Source organism: Hetaerina americana, unplaced genomic scaffold (genome assembly GCF_022747635.1).
Source record: "Hetaerina americana unplaced genomic scaffold, ioHetAmer1.1.p SCAF_4, whole genome shotgun sequence".
Lineage (NCBI taxonomy): Eukaryota > Metazoa > Arthropoda > Insecta > Odonata > Calopterygidae > Hetaerina > Hetaerina americana.
The window spans coordinates 19,085,190-19,109,189 of record NW_027286985.1 but is presented as its reverse complement, the minus strand read 5'-3'; the positions used below and the strand labels follow the sequence as shown (position 1 = coordinate 19,109,189).

General features: G+C 36.1%; 1 protein-coding gene across 6 annotated transcripts; it reads right to left on the bottom strand.

Annotated features, from left to right (window-relative positions):
- Positions 1 to 1,119: 1,119 nt before the first annotated feature.
- DEF8 (differentially expressed in FDCP 8 homolog) lies at positions 1,120 to 23,992 on the bottom strand. 6 transcript variants are annotated; one of them, XM_071590846.1, is made up of 7 exons: positions 23,486 to 23,992; positions 22,835 to 23,150; positions 12,060 to 12,224; positions 8,244 to 8,288; positions 6,840 to 7,078; positions 3,371 to 3,592; positions 1,120 to 1,524 (listed from the first exon to the last, which is right to left on the bottom strand). In XM_071590846.1, the coding sequence occupies exons 1-7, from the start codon at positions 23,699 to 23,701 to the stop codon at positions 1,315 to 1,317; spliced, it is 1,413 nt and encodes a 470-aa protein (XP_071446947.1). In that variant the 5' UTR covers positions 23,702 to 23,992; the 3' UTR covers positions 1,120 to 1,314. The 6 variants fall into 6 exon arrangements, with proteins under 6 accessions (XP_071446947.1, XP_071446949.1, XP_071446948.1 ...); XM_071590848.1 differs by having other exon boundaries at positions 6,840 to 7,075; XM_071590847.1 differs by having other exon boundaries at positions 8,244 to 8,285.
- Between the last annotated feature and the right edge of the window lie 8 nt (positions 23,993 to 24,000).

The following is a 24,000-nucleotide window of genomic DNA, read 5'->3' as shown; positions in this document are numbered from 1 at the left end:
TCAAAGTTTAGGAGCCAGATGTGATGACCCTACTAGGAGTAATTATTATTACTCCTATTAATATTTTAATACTGTTATATTGGTTTTATTTTGGCTATTATGAGATTTATCTGGAAAGATGCCATTTGGGAAGCAATAATTAATCAATTGTATTTTGGGTTATAACATCAATACACCTTTTTATTACCTTGACTGTAATGCCATCGATCCCACAATAATTATTGTTTTAGAAGGTGGCTATAGTACAGAATCTCTTCTTTAGGTATCAGGCAAATGCATCATGGAGCTACCTTGCCTTTTTTTGCCCCCAGAGACTAGGGCACCACCCTATGGGGGGCGGTAACGCCTACTTTAGGAACCACTACTTTAATCCTTGAGTTCAGAAACTACTACCACAAGATTTTATGACACTTTTCATTGCAACCCATGGGTTCAGGAATATCAGTTTTAAAGGAATATAGGTGACTGATATAGGTAATTATAACCATCCAATAAGGTGTTCAAGGAGATTTTAATTATTTCTCCTAGAAATGCACAGAAATTATTACTGGAGAAATTTCCGGAATAACTTTTTTAGATGGGGGATTTAAAATCGGAGATAGTTTACAGCTGACCATTGGGGTATGATATAGTTAAATTAATGATAAAAATCTTTTCAATATCTTCATTATTTATGTTAGAAATTATACAATCAATGTGGAGGAAACAGCATGATTTCAATTTCTAATTATAAAATAATGATGATTATTTCAGGAAAGAAAGAAACCAGTTTCTGTTCTTTCGTCTTTTGACTATGGGTATTCAACACAGCCTTTAGAATTTCCTGGTATGTATCAAAGAAAACTCAATTTGCAAACTGAATTTTACACCAAAGGCAGATGGGACCCACTGCAGGATGATGATCCCAGGCTGTGCTAATTATCAACAGCAATAATATTTACCAAGTTTGAAGAGAATTAGTTATGCTTTGATGGATGAAATACAGTACTTATTACAATTTTCTTCTAAAGAAACTTAATAGACTATTTCACACACAAATTAAAAATTTTTAGGTGCATTATGAAGAGTGATTAAAATTAAATTATATTAATAAAACAAGCAAGTAGTAAAAATCTTTTATAATATATATATATACAAAGGCATGCTTCAACAAATGAAGCATTAGTCAAACTCACATAATAACAAAACATAGCGTCTCCAGCTCTTCAGTTTGCAGAACACAAAAGAAGTATGAACTGAGTACGAAGGAACATAAAAAGTGAAATACAGCACCATCTTCAAATGTATTCCAGGAATCAGTCAATCTGATTAGAGTTAGCCATCTTCAATGGATAAGTTTTCCATATTCCCATGGTTTCTCTTAAGCACACGCTCACATTTTGGGCACTGTTGATTTTTGTTAGTCCAGCAGAATTTATGATAAACTGAATGGCATTTCTGACAACTTATGGCACACGTATCAAATGGAAAAATAACAGTTTTTTCTTTACAAAATTCACAGATATAACCTTTGCCATAACATGACTGAAAGAAATAACAAACATTAAATTAGCGATTTTAGTGATGACTTTGTATAAAAACATTGTGAAAATGGATGCGCAGAGCAAACAATAAACTTCTCTCCATTACTAGCGTAATACCTTAAATATAGGCACAGTAAAATAGTAAGAATAATAAAAATTATACTTTCAAAAAAATGGAAACCATTTGGGAAAACCCTGAATTAATAAATAGACACAATAGAAAGATAAATAGATTCTTTCAACCTGGTGACATAATTAAAAAGTAGTCACATTGATATTCGAGTATTCCAAAAGTAAGGCGACTATATTTCTATGAAAAAATTTTTATTTATTCTTCAACGCTCAAGTTCTCCCCTTCAAAGTAATCCCCCCCAGATGAAATACAATTCTATTAACGCTTTTTCCAATCCTCGAAGCAATTCTGATAAGAACTTTTTGGTGTAGCCTTGAGCTCTTCAAGCAATGCAATCTTTAACTCCTCAATTGTTGAAAATCTCTCTCCTTTCTTAGGTCTCTTCAGTTTTGGGAACAGGAAAAAGTCACAGGGGGCCAAATCTGGTGAATATGGTGGCTGAGGCATGATTGCGGCGTTAATTTTGGCCAAAAAATGTCTCACAAGCAGAGATGAGTGAGCAGGTGCATTTCCATGATGCAAATCCATGAATTCTTTTTCCACAATTCTGGAAGTTCATTCCTATTGCTTCTTGCAAATTGGTGCATAACTCCAAGGTAATACTCCTTATTGGCCATACGACCTTGTGGTAAGAACTCCTGATGTACTACGCCACGGTAATCAAGGATAACAGCGAGCAAAACTTTGATATTCAATCAAACTTTGCTTGCTTTTATCAATCTTGGTTCTCCTGGGTTCTTCTTCCATTGGAACATTTGGGATTTGGTTTCAATATCATAACCATATACCCATGATTCGTCACCAGTTATGATCCTTTTGAGCAAATCATGATCATCATTGACGTCATTCAACAGCTCCTAAGCAATGCTCATGCGACAGTTCTTCTGGTCAAAATTAAGTAGTAATGGAATGAACTTCGCTGACTCACGTCTCATGCCCAAAAACATCCGAAAAATTTGCATGGCACCAGCCAACTGATATGCCAACATCCTCAGCAACTTCTCCAATAGTTATTTTACAACTTTTCAAAACAATTTTCTTCACTGCTTAAACGTTTTCATCTGTTGTTGACATGCTTGGGCATCCAGAGCGAGGTTCATCATTGGCATCTTCTCCACCATCTTGGAAGAGCTTCAACATTTTTTTTACTCAGAGCAGACTCACTGCCACTATCAATATTTCAAGCGTTTTGGAATACTTAATTCCAATTTCTACTTAAACTTTGATGCAAATTCTTTGATCCATTTTTTTTATAGCAGAAAAGTGCCGAGCACACCAAAACACGTCTGACATTTGTATCTGCCAATAACAAACTATAGATGCTATATGGTTGAAACTGTAAAAAACTATTTGGGAAATGTGTACCAACACAATAAAACAAAAATATCGAAAACAAAATGTATTTTGCCCGTGAAATTAGAAAAGTCACTTTACATTTGAACAGACCTCATTTACTCATTATTAATGGGCTGCTAAACTATATCTTGTAATGTGCTTATGCAAAACTAATTCATAATTTATCTAAACAAAAATTAGAATTAAAAGTGCATATGTGCCAAGTGAATTTATCCCTTCTGTTTCTGAAGGGAGAAATTCTGAAACTTTTGTTTGCAATAACAACTATTCTTAAAATATACTCATGTAATATTGTCTAAACTCTTAAAAGTAATGTACAAGAAAAATGTATAGAATTGTAAATTTTAAAATTACTTGCCAGGCAATCTTCTTTTATGTGCTTCACAAATATTGTTTGTATATCTTGAAGATACTTGAGGAGTGCTCCAGAATTTAAATCAATGAGATCTTGTAAACTATATGTATCTATATTTTCAGTAAAATGTAGACGTTCTTGTAACTTCCAAAGCATTCGATTTTCAATGGCATCCTTACATGATACAAAATACTTCTTCATCAGCAAGATATCTTCCCTAATTTTCTAGAAATAAGACATTACATTAATTATAGACACAAAATAATTATTAGTTATCAACTGCAAAAATTGTGAATTATGAAAATACAAATCAATATTTCACTGTCTAAAACACTTACTAAGTTTTTAGTTTAAAAGCATAATTTATGTGTTAATAATGGAAAATTGTGACTTCTATAACTCTATTACATGCCTAACCACTTGAAATGAAGCAAACTTGTGTTATTTTTATTAGAAAATTAGAACTACATATATTCTAAACCTAGCTTCAAACATTAATGATATTACTACTACCTAGCAAATGTACTAGAATGACTTCCTGGTACGGCCTTCAGATGAAAAATTTGAAGGACACATAAGCCCTATGCAGTGCTTGGTGTTTAAGATGCTATTTCCACGTTGGTCTCAAAGTAAACGAGAGGAGGGCAGGTATCAGCAGTTTTTTAAGGATGGAATTCTGAATCTCCTAGGTTGAAAGAGAATGGAATGAAGAGTGCTGAATTGGACCTTCCCTTATGTCTCGGTCATTTCTCTAAATGTTGCATGATGTCATGCACATTTGATTTCCCTTGCAGGGAGGCACAATTTTTTTATAAAATATCCACAGTATCACACGTACCATTTTAGTGGAATCAGGGGAAGAATAGATGAGAGGAAAGACATTAAACTAAAAACGATGTATAACTTGAAACATAGTGTATGAATTTCATAAGCTAAATTGGTGAGAATTAGAAATGATGAAAGAGAATATACTTCTATTCGTCGGGCAGAGAATTGTAATATTGTATGCAGGATAATTTTCTAGAGTTCAAAACCAGTTGCTTCCAATTATTGCAAGTCAATATGGTTACTATAATCATTAAGATTAATAAAGCAATTATTTTGCTTTAATTTAGTAATATTTACTACTATTATGAAATTTAGAGCCTCCTGTGAAGTATTTACATATAAACTATGCATATCTTTGAAGAAATTGCCATTAAAAAGAGGGTGCACATATTTCATGAGTTCAAATCCTTCCCTTATCTCTCTGCCATTCTCTGAAGTCTCTGAAGTAGAAAATTCAAGTCCTCCTATGCCCTGAGCCTGAAAACCTGAGCCCTGAAACGCAGCAAGATATCAGGGAGGGAAAGAATTTAGCTTTCTAGCCATTGAAGGCCACTAGGTGCTAGCTAGCACTTTCCAACAGTCTTTTACCAATGTGTCATGTCTGCTTCATACGTACATGTTTTTTAGTGGCTAAGTAAAGTTTCCAAATCAGCTACAGAGTCTGTACAATAAGGATCGGGCCTGGTTTCAAAAATATAGTTTTATTGCAGCTATCATTACAATTAATTAATAATCTTCAAAATACATTCCTCCTGCATCGATTCACTTAGTTCGGTGCATCTGCCCCTCGTCAAAAGCCCGCTAGAAGTTGGTTTCCGGAATACTGTTGAGAGCCTTTGTCATCGCTGCTTGAACCGCCTCGATGGAATCGAACCGATATCCTTTGAACTACTTTTGAGCTATCCTTTGAGGTAATAACGTTGTCTAGAAAATCTTTATCTTCCTGGACGCAGCCCAAAATTTCTTGCAAAATTTCCACCCGTGACAGTTTTAGTTCCTCGCTCAAGACTTACGGCACCAGCTTTCCACACACTTTCCTCATTGCAAGATCCTCTGTTACAATGGTGTGGACGGTTCCGACTGAAAGACCAGTGTCCTCACTGATAAGGGCGATGGTTAAATGCCTGTCAGAGTCCAAAACCTTTTTCACTTTGACCACCTGGGCATTGGATCGAGCGGTCGTTGGGCGTCCGATGCAGTGCTCGTCTTTGACGAACTCCCGGCCTTCCTTAAACATTTTGTGCCACTCAAAAACTCTTAAGCGGATTAAGGCATCATCCCCATAAGCATGTTCAATGAGTTCAAGGTCTCCGATGTGGATTTCCCGAATTTAACGCAAAACTTCACAGCGTAGCATTGCTTGATGGTGCACTCTATGCTGGCACGACAACACCACATGTCACAAAAATCCACCTCCTGTCTCAACGCGTGCCCGGAGGCGATTGAACTTAAGTGCATCTGAGTGGTGGGGTACCCCTTTACTGAGCCAACCGGTCGGACCCCATGCACCACTCCATTGAGGCTACAGCGAACAAGCCACGAAACTTATTGTACGGACCTTGTATACGGTCATTTGCATAGTTCAGTATAATACCTAAAACAAATAGGTGCAAAAATAATCAAGCTTTAATAGAAAGTGAAAAACTGACAGATATCCAAGATGAAAAATAAAGAAAAAATCACACAGCAGTTCCAAGATACAATTGGCCATACTCAAGCCTACGAAAATGGAAGAAGAACACAGTAGCATTTCTTGGTAACACAGCCTAAGGTAAGTGTGATGGTACCTCAGTGACAGTAGAGCCTCTAGAGGAAAATCTACCACCTATTCCATTATTGAACATTAGCTATTTGAGTGAATAGAGATATATGACAATATGGCTACATAGTGGGTCTCAAAGGAAATTATCATTTTAATCCATATTTGGTTATTTTGGATATTTTCCTTTGGTCTGATGCCTGAAATGGGGTGCATGTATTATATGGGTGCAAAATTGCATAAGTTGAATTTGTGGAGAGGACATAACCATTAAGAGAGAGATCATGCAAACAGAGTAAAAAATTAATTAGACCTAACCTACAATAATATTTCTAGTATGAGTCTTGTCTTCCAGAAGAGTGTTGAGGTTTCAATATGCGCTGTATGTCAGAGAACTATCAGTCTTAAATTTACTTAATCGAGTCAACCTGTCAACTATTCCTTAATGTAAATGGTGAGGGCATTAATTTATATGTAAAAATCAAGTATACAAGTGATTTAGTCACAAATGAACCATTAATGCTGTGAAGAGGGACTGAATCGCACATTTGCTAGAGGTTCAGGTGAATATTTATGCTGATATGATCACATTCCAATGACTATACTCTCTTCAACAACATTGTATGGCAACAATTTGACCTGATTTAAGGCAGCATTTTGAACATATTCCTACAGATAAAATGTTTGGTTTTTGAAAGAGTCACATAAAGATATACATAATCATGAACAACATACAAAAGTACAGTCCCATTTTTAATTTGCTACTGTTGATTAATAAAAGTACAAATGTGAGAGATCTGATGCAGATATTTTAACAAGTATATTCATCAGTTGTGTGATTTAAATTTTACATTAATGAAACCTTGACTAACATTATGATCTTACCTTTACATCGCTAAGTTCTCCAACAAAATTAAAGAGTAAAGGATTTAATTCCTGTAGTTTCAGAACTGGTCTTTTAGCCATCAGAATAAGAAACTGCTTTGAGGACTGACATACTTTTCGCTCTTCAAAATCCCAGTTGTGAATTACTCTGGCAGGAATGATAGAGAGAGCATTCCAGTGGCATGAGTGGCAATAATATTTACCATCATAATCACATCTCCTTGGCTCAATGCAGCCTTCTGAAACATGAAAGCTTATAAATGTAGTCTCATGTATTACACTTAAATTAAAAGAACAATGCTTTGCAATCATTAAATGGCAATGTGAAAACCTTATGATATTTATACACAATTTTGTTAGCACACAGCTTATTTTCTTTATAAGTTCCAGAATATTACACTCTCCCTTTCACAGGGTTTTCAATTCCCTTTTCACTAATAATATTTACTTGTGTTTTTTTTATAGATTAGTCTTTCGACCATTTCTGGGAACCTAGTGTATTCATGATGTGCCACAGTATTTTTGAGAAACATTAAAACCATCACTGTGCTTTTTTGGCAGAGAACTTCTGCATTTTATGTTTTTTGTTTGTTCCAATTCTCCACCTAAACTTTCAAGGAAAAAAGTAAGTCTCCTAACTATTTCCACTTCCAAGATCTCAGACCCAGATTAAAGATTATACCATATCATATTTAAATGGGAAAGTTAAGGGGCGGCATAACCATTATCTTTTTGAGAGTTGAAATGATCAGGTGGACTCAAGACATTATTTTACAACATACATGTAATTTTATTTTGCTGAACACACTAATTTGTGGATAAACTAACTTCGGTTACACTGAGCCAATCAAAATTTTATTTCCAATTAAATAGAAAAGAGCAGTGAGTGGACTTAGACTATAATTAGCAGGCTGGTGTTTCTTTCCTCAAACATAAATACTTCCATTCACAGGTAAATCCAATTTTCAAACCTACTAAGGAAGTTTTATAAATATTCATTAACCAAATACAGTAATTCCCTTCTAATTCCATTCCCTCCCCTAGTACTTCACCTTTTTAATTATCTTTGGCCTAAATGTGTGCTATCAAAATTATGTGAAAAAGTGATTAGCTATTCTTCTTACTAGTTATATGAGTTACCCTGCAAACAACTATTATAAAAGTTTAGTCACTTCATACACCATGCGGGGATGGATATGGAAAAGGGTGGAGTATTACAGCATATGAAATAGCAGCAAATATATGTTACACAAAGCCATACAAAACATAATAAGCTTACATGACAGCAAAAAAAGCAACATATTCCCACTCTAAAGAATAGTATACAAAAAGAAGTTAAAATAAATCCCAAATTCTTGTATAAAACCTAAGTGGTAATGCTAAAATTCATGTAAGATAGAGTACCTGAGGTGAAAGGTCGCCCAAAGCATGACAATCCTTTGGGAACTGCTAAAGTGAAAGAGTAATGAAATCATTAATGGCTTAAATTCCTTAAAAATACTTAAAGAGTTTTAATATATTTGTTGAATAACTATGATTAGTTTTGGATGAACAGAACACATCAAGGTATGGAATTTTGAGGATATTTGAAGAATATGCACCACACTACTTGAACCAGTGAAAAGCTAAGTACTGGGGGAATAGGGCACATTGGATAGGTGCTACCTGACAGAGTTACAAAGACAAGCATGTTGCATATTTTAATGTCAATTGAAGTCAAACTCTAGTCTTAGCCTCTTTTATCTATGGTAATTTTAGCCATGAAATACATATATTCACTATTGTAATAAAATTCATCAGTCAACATCTTGGGAGCAAGGACAGGAGGTAAAATGCATCAGTACTCAGAGCAAGAAAGCTTGTTACTCTTTTATAGCATCTATTTTGTGCCTCTTGTTCCAATCGTTAGGTATACTGACTCTTTGAAGAGCTAGATAAATTGTAGAAAGATTAAAATTTTGCTTAACCCAGTTTATTCACTGCAATTATTTGAGAGTGCAAAAATCATTCCCCTTGACTGGGATGCCAAATTTCCCGGAACCACAAATGATTTTTACACTCTGAAATAATTGCATTGAAATGCACATTAGCGGATCACTCTGTTAAAAGTTACTGTTGTGGCATCTCCTGCAGTTTCTTTGGCAGTGTATTCACCTCTGAAACACTACTTTTCCTTCCGATTTGCATCCTTTGAACTCTTAAATTTACTTTTTTTCCTTTTCTGTATTTTCTTTACTTATCTAAACCATTGTCACATAATGCTCCTAACTTATCTCTTAGTCTCCTTCCAAACTATTTCAAAATGAACACTATTAAATAACAAATCATCTCATAATCATAAAATTATTAATTACTACCTTTCATACATTGCCAACAAATGTGCTTATGCCTGTCAACATCACCAAAACTGAATTAAATGACAACAAATAAATCAGCCACATGTTCATGTAAGATACCATTAAGGTCTTACTTGTTGGCAGTATTGATACTAGGCATAAATGAAGAAAAACTAACTTGGCAGATTATGCTAGAATTTTTATTCTACCTGATGATGTTGCCTTCTGACAAGCAATGTTCATAAAAAATATAGGCTAGTAGAATCTGCCAAGTTGAGTCTGCCTTAAATTAATCATAGTCACATGGTCCTTAACCTAAATATATTAAGCTCTGAACCCCACTCAGATGTTACCCTTCTCATGAACTTATCACTTACAAACTATCCATTTTCTGAATATTTGTCAAGCAGCAGCATGCCAACAAATTATAAGAAACAAGGACTACAAGTCACTTATAATGAGAAAGAACCCCTAATTGTTCCAATTACATAATTACTTTGTCCATCATCATTAGGGGCAGGAAAAGGATATGGATGTTCGAAAGAATGAAGAGAGATGGATATGGAATCGAAAAACAATTTATTGTAGCGTAGGGTGTCAGATTTTGTCTTACTACACAAGACTTAAAAAGGCAAAATAGTACAGTGAGTCCATCCAAAAATCTACCTCAACACGTTAAACTACCAAATAAAATTTTAATTTGATGATTAGATTATTGGGCAGCTTGGATTCAATAATCTTCACACATATTAAAGAGTAGTTCAATAAAGAATAATCATGCATTGTTTCACCACATTAATTATCATGCAAAAATTTAATTTTATGTCGTATTTTAGCTAAATATCTAATGCATAAGTGGTACAGGTTCCAATGATTTGACTCTGGTATTGTATCAGTGGTAGCATTTGCAAGATAACCTCCATCCAATGGTGAACTAAAAATATTTCGATTAACAACAGCTGCAGTTGATGCAATTCTATAGTCAAATCAATTAAATTTGTACCACATATACATTACAAATTAAGTTAACAATACAGCATAATGATTCTCCATTCTCGGGATGTCTCCGCGTAGGTTGTTTTTTGGACGGATTGTAATGATTATAATTGACTGAGGGTGGTTACCATATAATCAATATGTTGATTGCCTATTCAAGTTTAACATTTTCTTATATTGAGGCCTTTTAAAATGTTGTATTAACTGCAATTACACGGCGTCAACTGTCAACATACAAATCCTACAATAACTATTCCAATGATAGACAAGATTGAAAATAACAATTTTCACTATATTAAAATACTTCATCACTCAAGCCACATGCCATTGGGGGTGACTATTAATCTGCTCTAAAAGGAACCACCAATAATGGAAAACTTAGGGACCTTACGCAAAAAACATTACTTTGACTTATGACGAATAAGGGATTACATATATTTTTCTATAAAGAATAATGGTTTCATTTCATAAGAATAAAGGAAATAGTAACTGAGGACACAGCTCTTTCATGACCATTTTTACAAATCACTGATTTAATCAATTATTTCTTTCCAAAATTGTGAAAACTACGGAAATCTAAAAAAGTAGCTTCTAATTACAGAGAAAACTCTAGCAACTATTACAACCCTTGATTTTACAAACATTTTTCATGGTTTGGACAGCTCTCCAATAAATCAATGCAATCAAAACTGCAAATTTATATTCCTGAAATAATTAGTTATGTTCCCCGGGGAGATTTGTGAGCATATTTTATTAAATCATTTATACAGGTTTTGTTCACAACTGTAAGTTTTTACATTTATATTATGCACTGGTTCATTAAAATTAATTTTCTAGGAAATTGGTTATTACTGGAGTATTTTCATCCATTTAAAAAATATTCAGAGTATTCTGTGGTAATGTGAACAGCATGAAACAATATTCTTATGCTTCTTTAAGACAGGAGTGATTTTTTAAATCATTCAAAATATCTTAGTCCCAAAGGATTCCATTACTGGTAGATGACCTGAAATACATGTTATTCAATTTTAATATTAATTCACATTGCTATGAACAGATTGAAACAAATTAAAAACATTGAAAATCAATCAAGAAGGAGCTTGAATTCTGCAAGATAATATAGGATACTACATGGAAAAATATAGGAAAGCTTCCTAAAGAAGAATTTACCCCTCACATTGATCAGTGTGTTAATTTAATTCACTAAGTGTGTAAGCAGATGATTGTAAAATATTTTTCCCCCAACCTCTGTTTTAGATATATTTCACAGGTCCCTTCTATTACGTAAATTTGACATTTCACTGCAACCACAAGAGATGACACATCCCCCAACCCTGAAGTGGGACTCAAATCAATGACCTTTCAGTTAGCAGGTAGGGACATCACCCATATGACTAACCTTGATGGCAACTACACATTTACAAGTAATTATGCAAAAAGACCACAAGTCGTAGTTTTTATGGGAGGCGACCAACAGCTGAAGACATTTGCACCATTAGGAATGAATGGGAAAGGATATGGTGGAGAGAAACCTGGCGTCAGCATTAGCCTACTCTTGGCGGACTTGCAGACCCCTTGGCGTCGTTTGATGCCAAGGGGTCCGCAGTTTAACGTCCCATCTGACGGACGTTGTACTCACTCAAAGTGCTCTCCACAAAGCACCTCAAGTAGGGATCAGGAAACTGCTGAAAAATATTTGTTTTCTCCAGGTTTTGAACCCAGGCCCTTTTGGTGGGAAGCCTGTACGTTAGCCACCGCACCATTTGGATCCCCAAAAGACCACAAGGGAGATCATGAATGCATTATTGACATCTAATTAAAAACAACAGAGACATGTTAGGACATAAGCCAAGCATATTTCAAACCAGAAATATAATTTTGTTATTACCAAAAGTAATTAGAGTTTTACACTCAGCACATCTGTAGGACTGCACTGACAACCCAACTTCTGGACAAATGGTCTCAATGTAAACAGGATCTTCTGATGCTTTTACGTGGGCACATATTCGACACACATTGCTCACACATTTCAGGTGGCAGCAATAAGAACAATCTGTGAAGAGAAGGAAGCAAAAACATTTGAATTTGGTAAAGACGACTGCATTATATGATACCATAAATATGGAAAAGTCTCACATAAATTATAAGAAAAGTACAAATAAATTAAATCATTTCATCAAAGGAATTTCACTGCAACATAAAATTTGCAATTTCAACCACAAGGTAGAAATAATCTGATGAATTATATATTTTGCAGAGTATTATAGCAACTTTACTGTAGCAGGATAATCATTGGTATGAGGATTGGTCAATCAATAACTCATAAAACTGGATAGAAGTAATCATAATAAAATTTATCACTTTTCTCTCACTGTCAACTGACAGGATTTTCTATTTTAGCGGACACTTTAAAAGTTTGCTGTGAGCAAAGCAGAAGAACCACAGTCCGCACACTACCACAGCCGGATGTGCACTGTGTGTAGGGACGTTTAGACACCAAGATGGTACCTACACTATCCTACCCACCAACACGCTAGGCCAAAACGTAAGTTACTTTTTTGACAACCTCGTACATATACACCATGTATATTCAGATGTTTATCCTATCTCTTTAATGGCCCTCGATAGTAGGCAGCAAAGAAGTCTTTCATTTGCTGTCGCAGCCAACAAGTTAACTCTTGGACTACAGCATAATTTTCAAAATGTTGGTCACCCAAATGATCTTTTTAGGAGCCTGAACAGATGAAAATACCTGTAGGCTAGGTTGGAACTATACAGTGGAACTTCCAAGCATTCCCAATGAAATGATCATCACAGCTCCTGCGCTCATCTTGCTGACGTTTGAGACTTATTTATTGACTTACCCCCAAACATAAGTTATCACGCACCATGGGAAAGGGGACAAGTCATTTTCCTGGGCCACCTATGATGTCAAGATGAATCTGATACTAAGAAAATCACAGGAAGAATATATGATAAAGGCTGTCCTACGTCATTGCTGAACTAACTAAGTAGCATGTGCTAACTCAACAATATTCTGAATTGTTTCCGATGCCAAAATTACATGAAAACTGAGAAAATTTTTCAGTGTTTGACACATTATATAACTTAACTTGGAAATGAGTTGCAATTTAAAATTAAATAAGAAAAAGAACTTAAATCAATGCCTAGACACATTTGTGGAAAATTAATGTTCAAAAATTGGTCCTCTGGTTTAACTGATTTCATGACACCATAACACCAATTTGTGGACACAGTTGAAGAAGCCCAAGGGCATTAGTTGAGCCATAATAATCCTACATTATCCTGATTTGTACATCATCATAGGTTTAAAATAAGAGGGTTGATTTTTAGCAGGTCTCCAAACTATCCTGTTCCCTCTCAACCTCCCCAATCCCTCATAGTTCCTTGCAACAACATTTTCCATTACTTCCTTCTCATAATTCATCCTTGGTCTTACTCTGTAATTCTTCCCCTGCATGTTTTCTTCAATTGTGGCCTTCAGTAAATTATAGTGCCTCAGAATGGTATTGATATTTGGCTATTTACATATATCACATCTGAAAGATCTGAAATGAGATGGGGTCTAGAACTGACAACCAAAAAAATGCATAGAAAAATAATTTTTAAAAAGGAACAAAAGTGATCTACTAACACACTTGGTGGAATTTAAATGAGCACTATTGAATGCATAATATACTTTGGTTGTTAGTTACCATCACATCTCAACACACTTAGGGAAAAGTATACATAGGTAAGTAAGACACTTAGTGCTGTTTAAAAAAAGGCAACATTCGTGAAATAAATATTTGACAAATAGAACAGTGAAGAAGTAAAGGACAAATGAAATGCCTTGCTAGTCAGCCATAAAATAAGCAGTGATATTTTAGGGATCCATTACAGAAAACAGGGTCCAAAAATTGAGAAAAGTCGCCTGCTTTGTGAAAAGTAGCTATGAAAGATAAAGGTAATACTTTCTAAAAATTTGGTTGGGAGCTACTAAAGAAATGACCCAAAGCTAGATTAAAACTAATATAAAGGTATTAACTGCACTATTTCACAGGTATCATCAAGGAAAAATCCGAGGCCTACGCTACATTAAAGAACTGACAATAATAAAAAAAAATGATATTGAAAGCAGGAAAAGACACCATAGGAACTGTTAATGGGAAAATGACGAGGAAACCATGGATCATGAATGAGATGATTATAAAGATAGATGAGAGAAGGAAATGGCAGAAGGTAAACAGAGTAAAGCAAAAGGAAGTACAAAGAGTTAAATAATAAATTGAGACAGTTAACAAATGATAAGCAAAAGAAGCATGGTGGAAGAGAGTGCGAGACTATAGAAAGTTTCCAGAAGAAGGGTGACATTGGTGCGCTACAAAGCAAGGTTATATCACTATCAGGAAGTAAGAAGGGAAGATCTACGCTAACAGTTAGAGATAAGTTGGGTTAGATAATGGTTGACACAAAAGATCCACGAGAGATGGAAGGAATATATAGAGGAACTGTATGGCAAAGAAATTAGGCCAACAAGGTTAGACATAAAAAGAGAATATGAAAGATGACGATAGCTTAGGTACAGGCATACTTGATGATGAGATAGATGGAGCATTAAGGGAGATGAAATCAAATAAAGCCATCAGGGTTGACAACATTTCAATGGAACTACTGAAAGGTTTAAGCTAATGCGAGAGGAAGTCTACATGGACTAATTCGTAGAATCTATGAGGAAAGAATCTGGCCAAAAGACTTCTTCAGATCAGTGTTAGTTCCTATTCTGAAAAAGGAAAAGGCTACTTCATTTGAGGAATACAGAACAATTAGTTGGTTTTGCACACAGCTAAAGTGATTCTCAGGATCATCAACTAAAGATGGAGAGCAGAGTAAATGATTACTTACAGGATGATTAGTTATGGTTCAAGAAGGGGAGAGGCATGTGTGATGCCATTGCAGTAATAAGATTGCTAATAGAGAGGAATATAGAATACAATGAATAGAAAAAAGAATTTAGGATGTATTTGCCTGTTTTGTATACTTTGAAAAAGCTTCAGTTAGAGTTAATTGGTAAAAACTAATGAATATATCACAGAAAATAGGAATAGATATGAGGGATAGGGGGTTAACCCACAACATAGACTGCTCAGTTGCGAGTGGGGGACGGAGAGTCTGAGTGGCAGGAAGAGGAGTAAGGAAGGGCTGTCCATTATCATAGGTGCTGTTCAACGTTCAAGGTTTGCATAAAAAGTACCAGTTGCATATATTTTCCTGGCGTGTGCATGAAGTGCTGAATTCAGACTGTTGGTTAAGTGGGTGCATACTTGCAGATCGTATTGGAATTGATAAGATGAAAGTACACACCATTATCACTTGAAAATTTGGTGATACAAACTCATCCTGAAGGACTTGGTGGACAACCAAAAGCAGAGTCGAGTGTCTGCTAGCAAAGATCTTCTGCAACGGCATTGTGACGATTCCCCAACCCCTTTCAGTCTTGACTTGACACCAGCAGACTATTTCTAATTCTCAAAAGTGTAATCCCTCAGTCAAAGGACACCACCATGGGACCCTACACGTCATCAAAGAAGCTTGCACATGTACCCTTAAGGACCTTCCAGGGAGCCTTTAAGTTGTGGAAAAGCCAATGGAAAAAGAGATCCACAATTTCTTTTCATTGCGAGATGAGTGGTGCTAACTTATTATGTCTATAGGACTTTTCATTAAATATCCTAATTTATAAGGCTATAGAGATTCTTAGATTTTAAACAATGTATAAGCGGAGGAAATGGTTAGAGGCAATACTAAAGATAGGAATGAAAGTTGCCAGGGAATTGCAAAATCAGTTAGGTTTGCTGATGACCAAGCTCTAGTTAGTCAGTCGGCCAAGGGGTTGCAAGCATTGCTTAGGGAATTGGAAATTCAGTGCTATAGATACAGGATGAGAATCAATATAAGTAAATCATAAGTAATGTAGTTTTTTAGAGAGAGAAGGGCCCAGCTTTACATCAAAATAGGAGGATAAAAACGAGAGCAGGAAGAACAATTAACACATCTTGCAAGTTTGGAACAAAAAGGTGAACATAGTATGGACACAAGGAGAAGAATTTTAATAAACAAAGAAGCTTTCACTAGGAGGAGAGAATTGATGACAAAGACATTGAGTAAGGATGTTAAGATGGCTCGTTAATACTTTGATATGGGCTGTTGTTATGTACTCTGCCGAAACATGGTCATTGAAAGAGGATGTTAGGCATAGATATGACGCTTTTGAAATGTGGGTTTGGGGAAGGATGGAGAAGGTGAAGTGGAAAGAAATGAAAACATAAGGAAGTGGTGGGTTTGTTGAGGGAGGAGAGGGTATGTTAGGAGATATTATAAGGAGGCAGGAAAAATTAATGAAAAGCATATCGACTGGCAGTGGGATGCTGAAGACTGATGGAGGGGAGAATATTGGGCAAACAAGAAAGGGGCAGGAACACAGGAAACATTCCGAAACTAATGCAATTTCTTTAAAAGTAATTTATCAAATATATTTGCACAAACACTGTAAATTCTTCAAAGTACTGTCCTTTGGCCTCCACAAATTTTTTTCCAGAGACTCTACCATGACAGGTACATACCTGGAAGGTGTCTTCGGGGACCTCTTGCAAAGTCTTCCTAACAGCTGATTGGATCTCTTCTATGGAGGAAAAACAGGTTCCTTTCAAAGCTGCCTTAATCCAAGTGAACCAAAAGAAGACTGCTGGGGTAACGTCAGGACTATAGGGGGGTGGGGCAGCGTTGGCACCTGGTGTTTGGCCAAGAGCTCGCAGACTTGTAGCGCATTGTGGCAAGGCATGCTGATGTGATGGAGTTGCCTGGTAGTCTTTTCTTGTCCTGAGGACCCTTTTTTGGATTCTTTCCAGCACATCCATGAATTAGGCAGCGTTAACTGTCATTCCTTGAGAAACAAACTATTATTGAAAAAGACAATGAGCATTGTTTTCACATTTGGTTTGCTCATTCTTGCCTTTTTGGGCTTGGAGTACTGGTTGGTGTGCCACTCAGAGCTTCGGCATTTTGTTTCTGGGTCATATTCAAAAACCCTGGTTTCATCACCAGTGATGACATTCTCCAAATAATCAGGTTCATTTCCAATACATTGCAAAAGTTCACTTGAAACTTCTGCTCGGTTCGTCTTTTGGTCATCTGACAACCGAGCTTGGCGTACAATTTCCTCATCGCTAAATCTTCAGTACCAATGCGAAACACAACAGTAGACAACATGTTCAATTCATTGACAATCATCTTGATACTCAATTGACGGTCACGGTCCAACACCTGTCGAGCACGAGCCACATTGTTGTCGGTTTTGCTGGTTGATGGCCGCCCAGAGCATTGTTCGTTGTGAACCTCTTCCTGGCCCTCCTTAAAGGGCTTAAACCACCTCAGAACTAGTGAGTAGGACAGAGAGGAGGCCTTGTAAGCCTCACGAATCATTTTGTTAGTCTCCTCAAGGGATTTCTTTCAGTTCAGCACAAAACCTAATTCTGTAACGTTGCTCGATCATCAATTCCATTTTTTTGTGACATGGTTGGTCAGCGGAGGTTTACAATAACTGACACACAGCCCCTTCCACAGCTTAGAGAGCATTGAGACCGATTTTACGGCAAAGCTTAGGATCCCTCCACCTACTCTATAAGTTGTTTGATCCCACGCTAACCAATAGGAAAAGCACGAAAATTCTAATGCATTACTTTCGGAATGCACCCGGTGGGAAACGGATGCTGGAAGGAATGCAGGGAGGGAGTAAGGCAGTATAAGAGATGAAGAGGGGCCGACAATAGAGTTGGATGCTGGCTTGTGTTTTGTTTGGAGAAACATGGTATTTAATTGGTAGTTGTGTCCATCCAGAACCTACCTTAACTGGTAGATTACCTAATAAAAAAGGCTGTTTATACCTTGACAAATTCCAAAGAAACTGCGGGAGATGCCGCAACAGTAACTTTTAACGGAGCCATCCGCTAATGTGCATTTCAATGCAACAATTTCAGAATGTAAAAATCATTCGCCTTGACCGGATTCAAACCCACACCCCTCAATGTCCGGTCGAGTACTTTAGTCAGTTAATCTATCAAAATTTCAGAGTTTAGGAGGGTGCCTCGATAGCTTAACTGGCTAAAGCACTCGACCGGACATTGAGGGATCTGGGTTAGAATCCCGGTCAAGGCGAATGATTTTTACATTCTGAAATTGTTGCATTGAAATGCACTTTAGCTGATGACTCCGTTAATAGTTACTGTTGCGGCATCTGCCACAGTATCTTTGGAATTAGTTTTCTAGCATTATCCCGAGGTATTTAAAAAAAATTTTCTTTGATCAAAAAAGTTGTTTCTCTATGCTGGAGGCCAACTGGGAAAATTTTTCCTTTCCTTCACAATCATAATTTATCATGCACCTTTGCGGAGGCAATGAGCAAATCATAAAATGAATAAATTTTCAACATTAATTCCTCTTTTTTGGTTTAAGCATTTAGCTCTTTAATTAAATAAGGCCTATATTTATTGCTGTGTCTCAGCTTTTTTAGATAATCTTTTAAGGGGTTTTACATGGGTTGGGGAGTAACAAATAAATGATAGGTGACCTCTGTTATTTATCCTTTAAAAGAATTTATTAAGAAAAGTGTTGCTACCAAAGCAAAAAACTGTGACATCTTTTATTTAAAAAAAAACTAAAAATATTTGAGATGAAAACTGGCTAAAGAAAATTTTAGAAGAAAATCTTGCATTCTTTCACTTAGTCTACAGTTTCTAAGAGTGAGCATCATCCTCAAGAAGGAATGGGAGAGAATTATAAAATCCTTATGGCAGTAAAATAAGAGTATTCTGATGATTAAATTAGAGGTAGAGCCTACAGACAAAAGTATACAACAAATGGAAGAGATTCTAGGAGCAGTAAAAGGGAAAGAAAAGATAATCGTGATGGGAAAAAGTGACTCTGTGGCCGGAGAGGGCTGAATGGGAAGCAGTTTCTCAGTTTGTTTTGGGAGGACAAAACACTGACAGAATTCTGTAACGAGAATAACATAGTGTCAAACAACCTCTTTCAAGAACATCCAAAAGTAAAATATGAATGGAAGATGCCACAGGGCAAGGAATGATACCTATTTGACCATATCATTGTCAGAACAAGATAAAAGAACAAAGAGAAGCAATAAAATATATATGGCATATAAATAGTGATCACATCCTGGTGGTCATTGACAGCTGACTGTATGGAGGAAGAAGAAGAAAATGACACAGGATCCCAGATGGAACACCAGGATACTGAAGAAAAAGTAAGAAAAAGTTCACCATAAGCTCCAGAAAAAATGAAGGAATAAATGGCAGTGGCATAGGACAATGGAGGGAAAAAAGAATACAAAAACCAAATTAGCAAGTGGGCAACTTGTGATTAAAGCTGCAAAATCTAAGTGGCTGGAAATAACAGCTAACATAAAATAAAAAAAACTCATTTGGGCAAGAAAAAAACATAAGATATGATTCTGAGGAAAACCTTTATAAAAAGTGTCAGAACCAATTCATATGGGGAGGGGGATGGTATGGTGGCTAATGTACTGGCTTCCCACCCGAAGGCCTGGGTTCGAATCCTGGCAGCAACATACATTTTTTAGTGGTGTCCCGATCCCTGCTTGAGGTGCTACGTGGGGGGCACTTGAGTGAGTACACCATCCATCGGATGGGACGTTAAGGTGCGGACACCTTGGTGCCTTTTGTTAAGGGTAGGCTATTGCCGATGCCGGGTTTCTCTCTACCCTTCATCCTTTCCTATCCATCCCCAATGGCACAAACGACCTCAGCTGTTGGTCGCCTCCCCTAAAAACTACTACCATTTCAAACAATAATGCAGGAAGGCCTAGAAAGAATGGATGGAAACTGCCAGCAGGGAAACCAATGGCAACATAAAGAAGGAAGCAGAAATGGCTTAAAAGCTGGTAAAGAGACAATTTGTTGTCTCAGGCGTAACTTTATGGAATTAGCATAACATATTGAAATGTAATGAAATAATTGACTTTGTAGTTCCACACACTTTATTTAAAAAAAACAAGCAGTGTTTTTTTTTAATAAAGTGTGTGGAATTACAAAGTCAATTATTTCATTACATTTCAATAAGAGACAATTTGTAGAAAGAAAAACAAAATCTTACAATGTCTGAGATACTGAATGAAAGATACAAATAGAAAATGAAGACAATGGGAAGAGAGGGAAGTAATACACTGAAGAATGCTACCAAGGGTCCAAACCAATTGAAGGAAACCCTTAATTAAAGAATAAATCTTGATAGATGAAGACAAACAGGGACTGGAAATATTGAGAAGTTAATTCAATGCTGACGTGAAAGACCTTAGGAACAACAACACACCAGGAGTTGACAAAATAAACTGACATAATCGGGGCACTCACGGTCAAAGCTAAGGATACTCTATTTGGAATAGTCAAAGATAGATACAACAGCAGAAAACTACCGGAGTATTCAGGAAGAGTGTGATGAATGCAATACCAAAGAAACCAAGAACATAGCACATTGAGCCAGATATCTCACAAATAAAAAATACTCACTCCAATAATCATCAAAATAATAGGAAGATAGGTCAAAGAAAACCCTAAGGAAAATCAACTAGAATTAAAATAAATGAGTAACTAGAGAGGCTATACTCACTTGAGGGTATTGGTGGGAAATATGATACAACTAAACAAGCCATTCTGTGACTTGCTGTTCCATTTTGCCTGTATGTAAAATATCTTCGACAATGAAAGTGGCTTGAGTTATTTAGGGGGAAAGGGAAAGAGGGTTGGATGGAAAAAAGTACCTGATTTGTTGCAAGGGCCAACTAGGATGCAGCATGTAGGTTTAGGCATCTTGAAAATTCCTTTGTTCCCAGATCTACATTAGCATGAATATCAGTTATACTCTTATCATATTTTATTATTTTTTTCTGTTTTACATGGTTCCTCTGCTTTTTCGCACTAGCATTTCCTTCCCCTTCCCTCATTTTTGTAATACATTTCTTGTCTCCTTGTTCATCAGTCATTTATTTCTTTAAGGGCTTATCATGTAACATCTAAAAAATTATGAGGATAAATTTGTGCCTAGAATATTTGTGCTATTTTGAGCAAAATCAACCCGGTTAGCTCACAGCATGATTAAAATATTTCTTTTAATCATTATGTAGCAAAGAAAGGTTAATATTACTTTTTTTTTCAAATATTCACTTGAGAATTATGAAGTTAACTTCTCTGCATTACTCTAAGCCCATAAAGACCAGCTTTCATTGCTATGATAAGCTCCCATTGTGAAAATAATGATAACCCAATGGGCAAGCCTTCCAAATGTTACATGATCATGACAAAATGAATACTGTGCTGCAGTTGCCAGATCAACTGTAACGGACTCTTCATTTGAGCTACACAACTGTAACCTCATGAGAACTCCCATTTACATGGAATGTTAGAAATTACAAATTTGAGAGGTAATTCCCAACCACATTCAAAATAGAATGCATGTGGCAACTTTGAGCTGAAGATTCAACTCTTGGAAGTACACCTGATAATGTAGCCACCTGAATGGTTCCAAGCATGTACATATGGCCAGTCCGTAAGTTGCTTGAAGACATAATAACACCAGTTATGGAGATATGGTTTTAAGTATTATTCTTAACTTAAATAACAGACCAGAAAATCCAAGAAGTACTTCAGTAGTTTCCATCTTGGATAATAGAGAAAGAAGTACTTACTCAGAGGTAAGACGCAAGCTGACAGCAATTAAGAGGTGAAAGTGTGAATGAATGGAGAGATTAGGAAGAACAGCTTCCTTTCCTCCGCACAAGAAGGAGAAGCATGATTATAAATGACCATGTGCCTACAAAATGCACCCCCTGAGCAGAATTCTAAGCTCAGGCTCATGCTAATCAAACTCAGGCACTGTACACAATTCCTAGTTTTCACATCCCTTTCCAACTCACCCTCTCCTAATCTTATTTCCTTTTTTGCATAATTTCACTGGCCAGGTTGATGTGAATGGACTGCATCAATACTGCCTAGTCCATTTTGAAGGACAACCGTTTACTTGATCTCTCATACAGTGAGCCCTATTTCCAATCAACATCTAAAACCTCTATTGAAACTTTATTTCCTTTCCATGCTGTAAACATTCTGACTGTTCAAAAGCCATATATTTGCTGTAAAGGTCACAACTGTTAATAGTCATTAAAATATAAAATAATTAATAATATCAACAAAGTTATTAGAAAACTGAAAAGAGGCAATTAGCAGGAGAGAAACTTAAGAGGATATCTGCAAACAAACCCCCAGATAAATAACTTGGGGCAATGATGATATCCAAGTTCAAGCAGGACAGAGTTCCTGATCATTAGCATGAATTACATATGCAGAAAGTAGAAAATATTACACAGCATGTACGGATTCTAATTTAAAACAGAAAAATGCAATATTATTTTCAACTTGCATTTGATACTAATGGAAACCCGAGTCGAACAACAAGATAAACAGCATTTCTTACTCTGAACAGTGAAAGGAATAAATATAAAAGGTGGATGACTGACTCTTCACTGACAAGGATAAGAGTAAATAAAAATAAGAGCTTAAGTTAATAAATTTTTACCTCTGCACTGATACCACGAATGGACCATGCCCCAAATTACACCAGAACATCTCTCACAATAATGTTTTGCATTTATCTGCTTCTGGAGGATGAAGTGATGTCCCAAAACTATTCTCATTTTCCCATATGAAGAGTTTGTCGGGTCTGTGTTTGTTTTTTCCACTTCCTTTTTTTCTTGCAAAATAATCTGGAGCTCTATCAAGTTCCTCACTAACCACTTCCGTTCTTCTGAGCATTCTGGGCTTTCAAAAACTCTTATTTTGCATCGCTCAACCGCCGAATTTAAGTCTTCTACTGTTGATATCGCAGCAGCGTTCTAGATTCAACAAACAATGAAGGAACTTGGGTAAGCATACATGAAAAAATGAATTCAATGTTAACAATACAAACACTAGTTCTATTAAAAGCAAGGCAAAGTATTACTTGATCTTTCCATTCTTTTCCGATATTACATTATACAGGCACAACTGCAATTACAACAATATAAATACGCTAAACATTATTTAATCTTTCTTTATATGCAATGAGGATTTCGACAACAAGCTTACACATTAGAAGACTGCAAATTACATTTATTATCGTATCGTTGTTCCTCATTATGCAAAGTGTACTAAATACATTTACAAAAATTTTGTCGCAACAAAAAATTACCTCAGATGAAAAGAAGGGGTTATCAGACGAAAATATGCTGTCGGGGACATAATCTTTACCGCACCCTCTGCCCACATCTTCATCTTGTCCAGACACATATCCAGAAGTAGAGGAAGAAGACAAATTCACATTTTGGCTCGATGTTCCAGGGTTGCTTGAATTAGTCAAAACGTCCTTGATTCCTTCACGAACACCAGATTGTTTGGAGGAATCCATCCTGAATTATTTCTTTGATGTTTTGCTTGTGTCAGTACCCCATTCTCAAATTCCTAGAGAATTTTTATGTACAACATACAGTTCTTGAAGGGATAGTTTTTCTTAGGCTTAACAGAAACCATTGCTCACGATCAGTTGACTCGCAACGAGATATTTAGTCAGCTCAATTCTAGAAAATTTAAATGTAGGTAAATCAAAAAATGGGCGCACTTCGTCAACATATCCGATAAACTCTAGGTTGGAAAAACTACATGTATGAAGCTTCGTGCAATATCGTCTCACAGCGCTAGCAGCTGAAA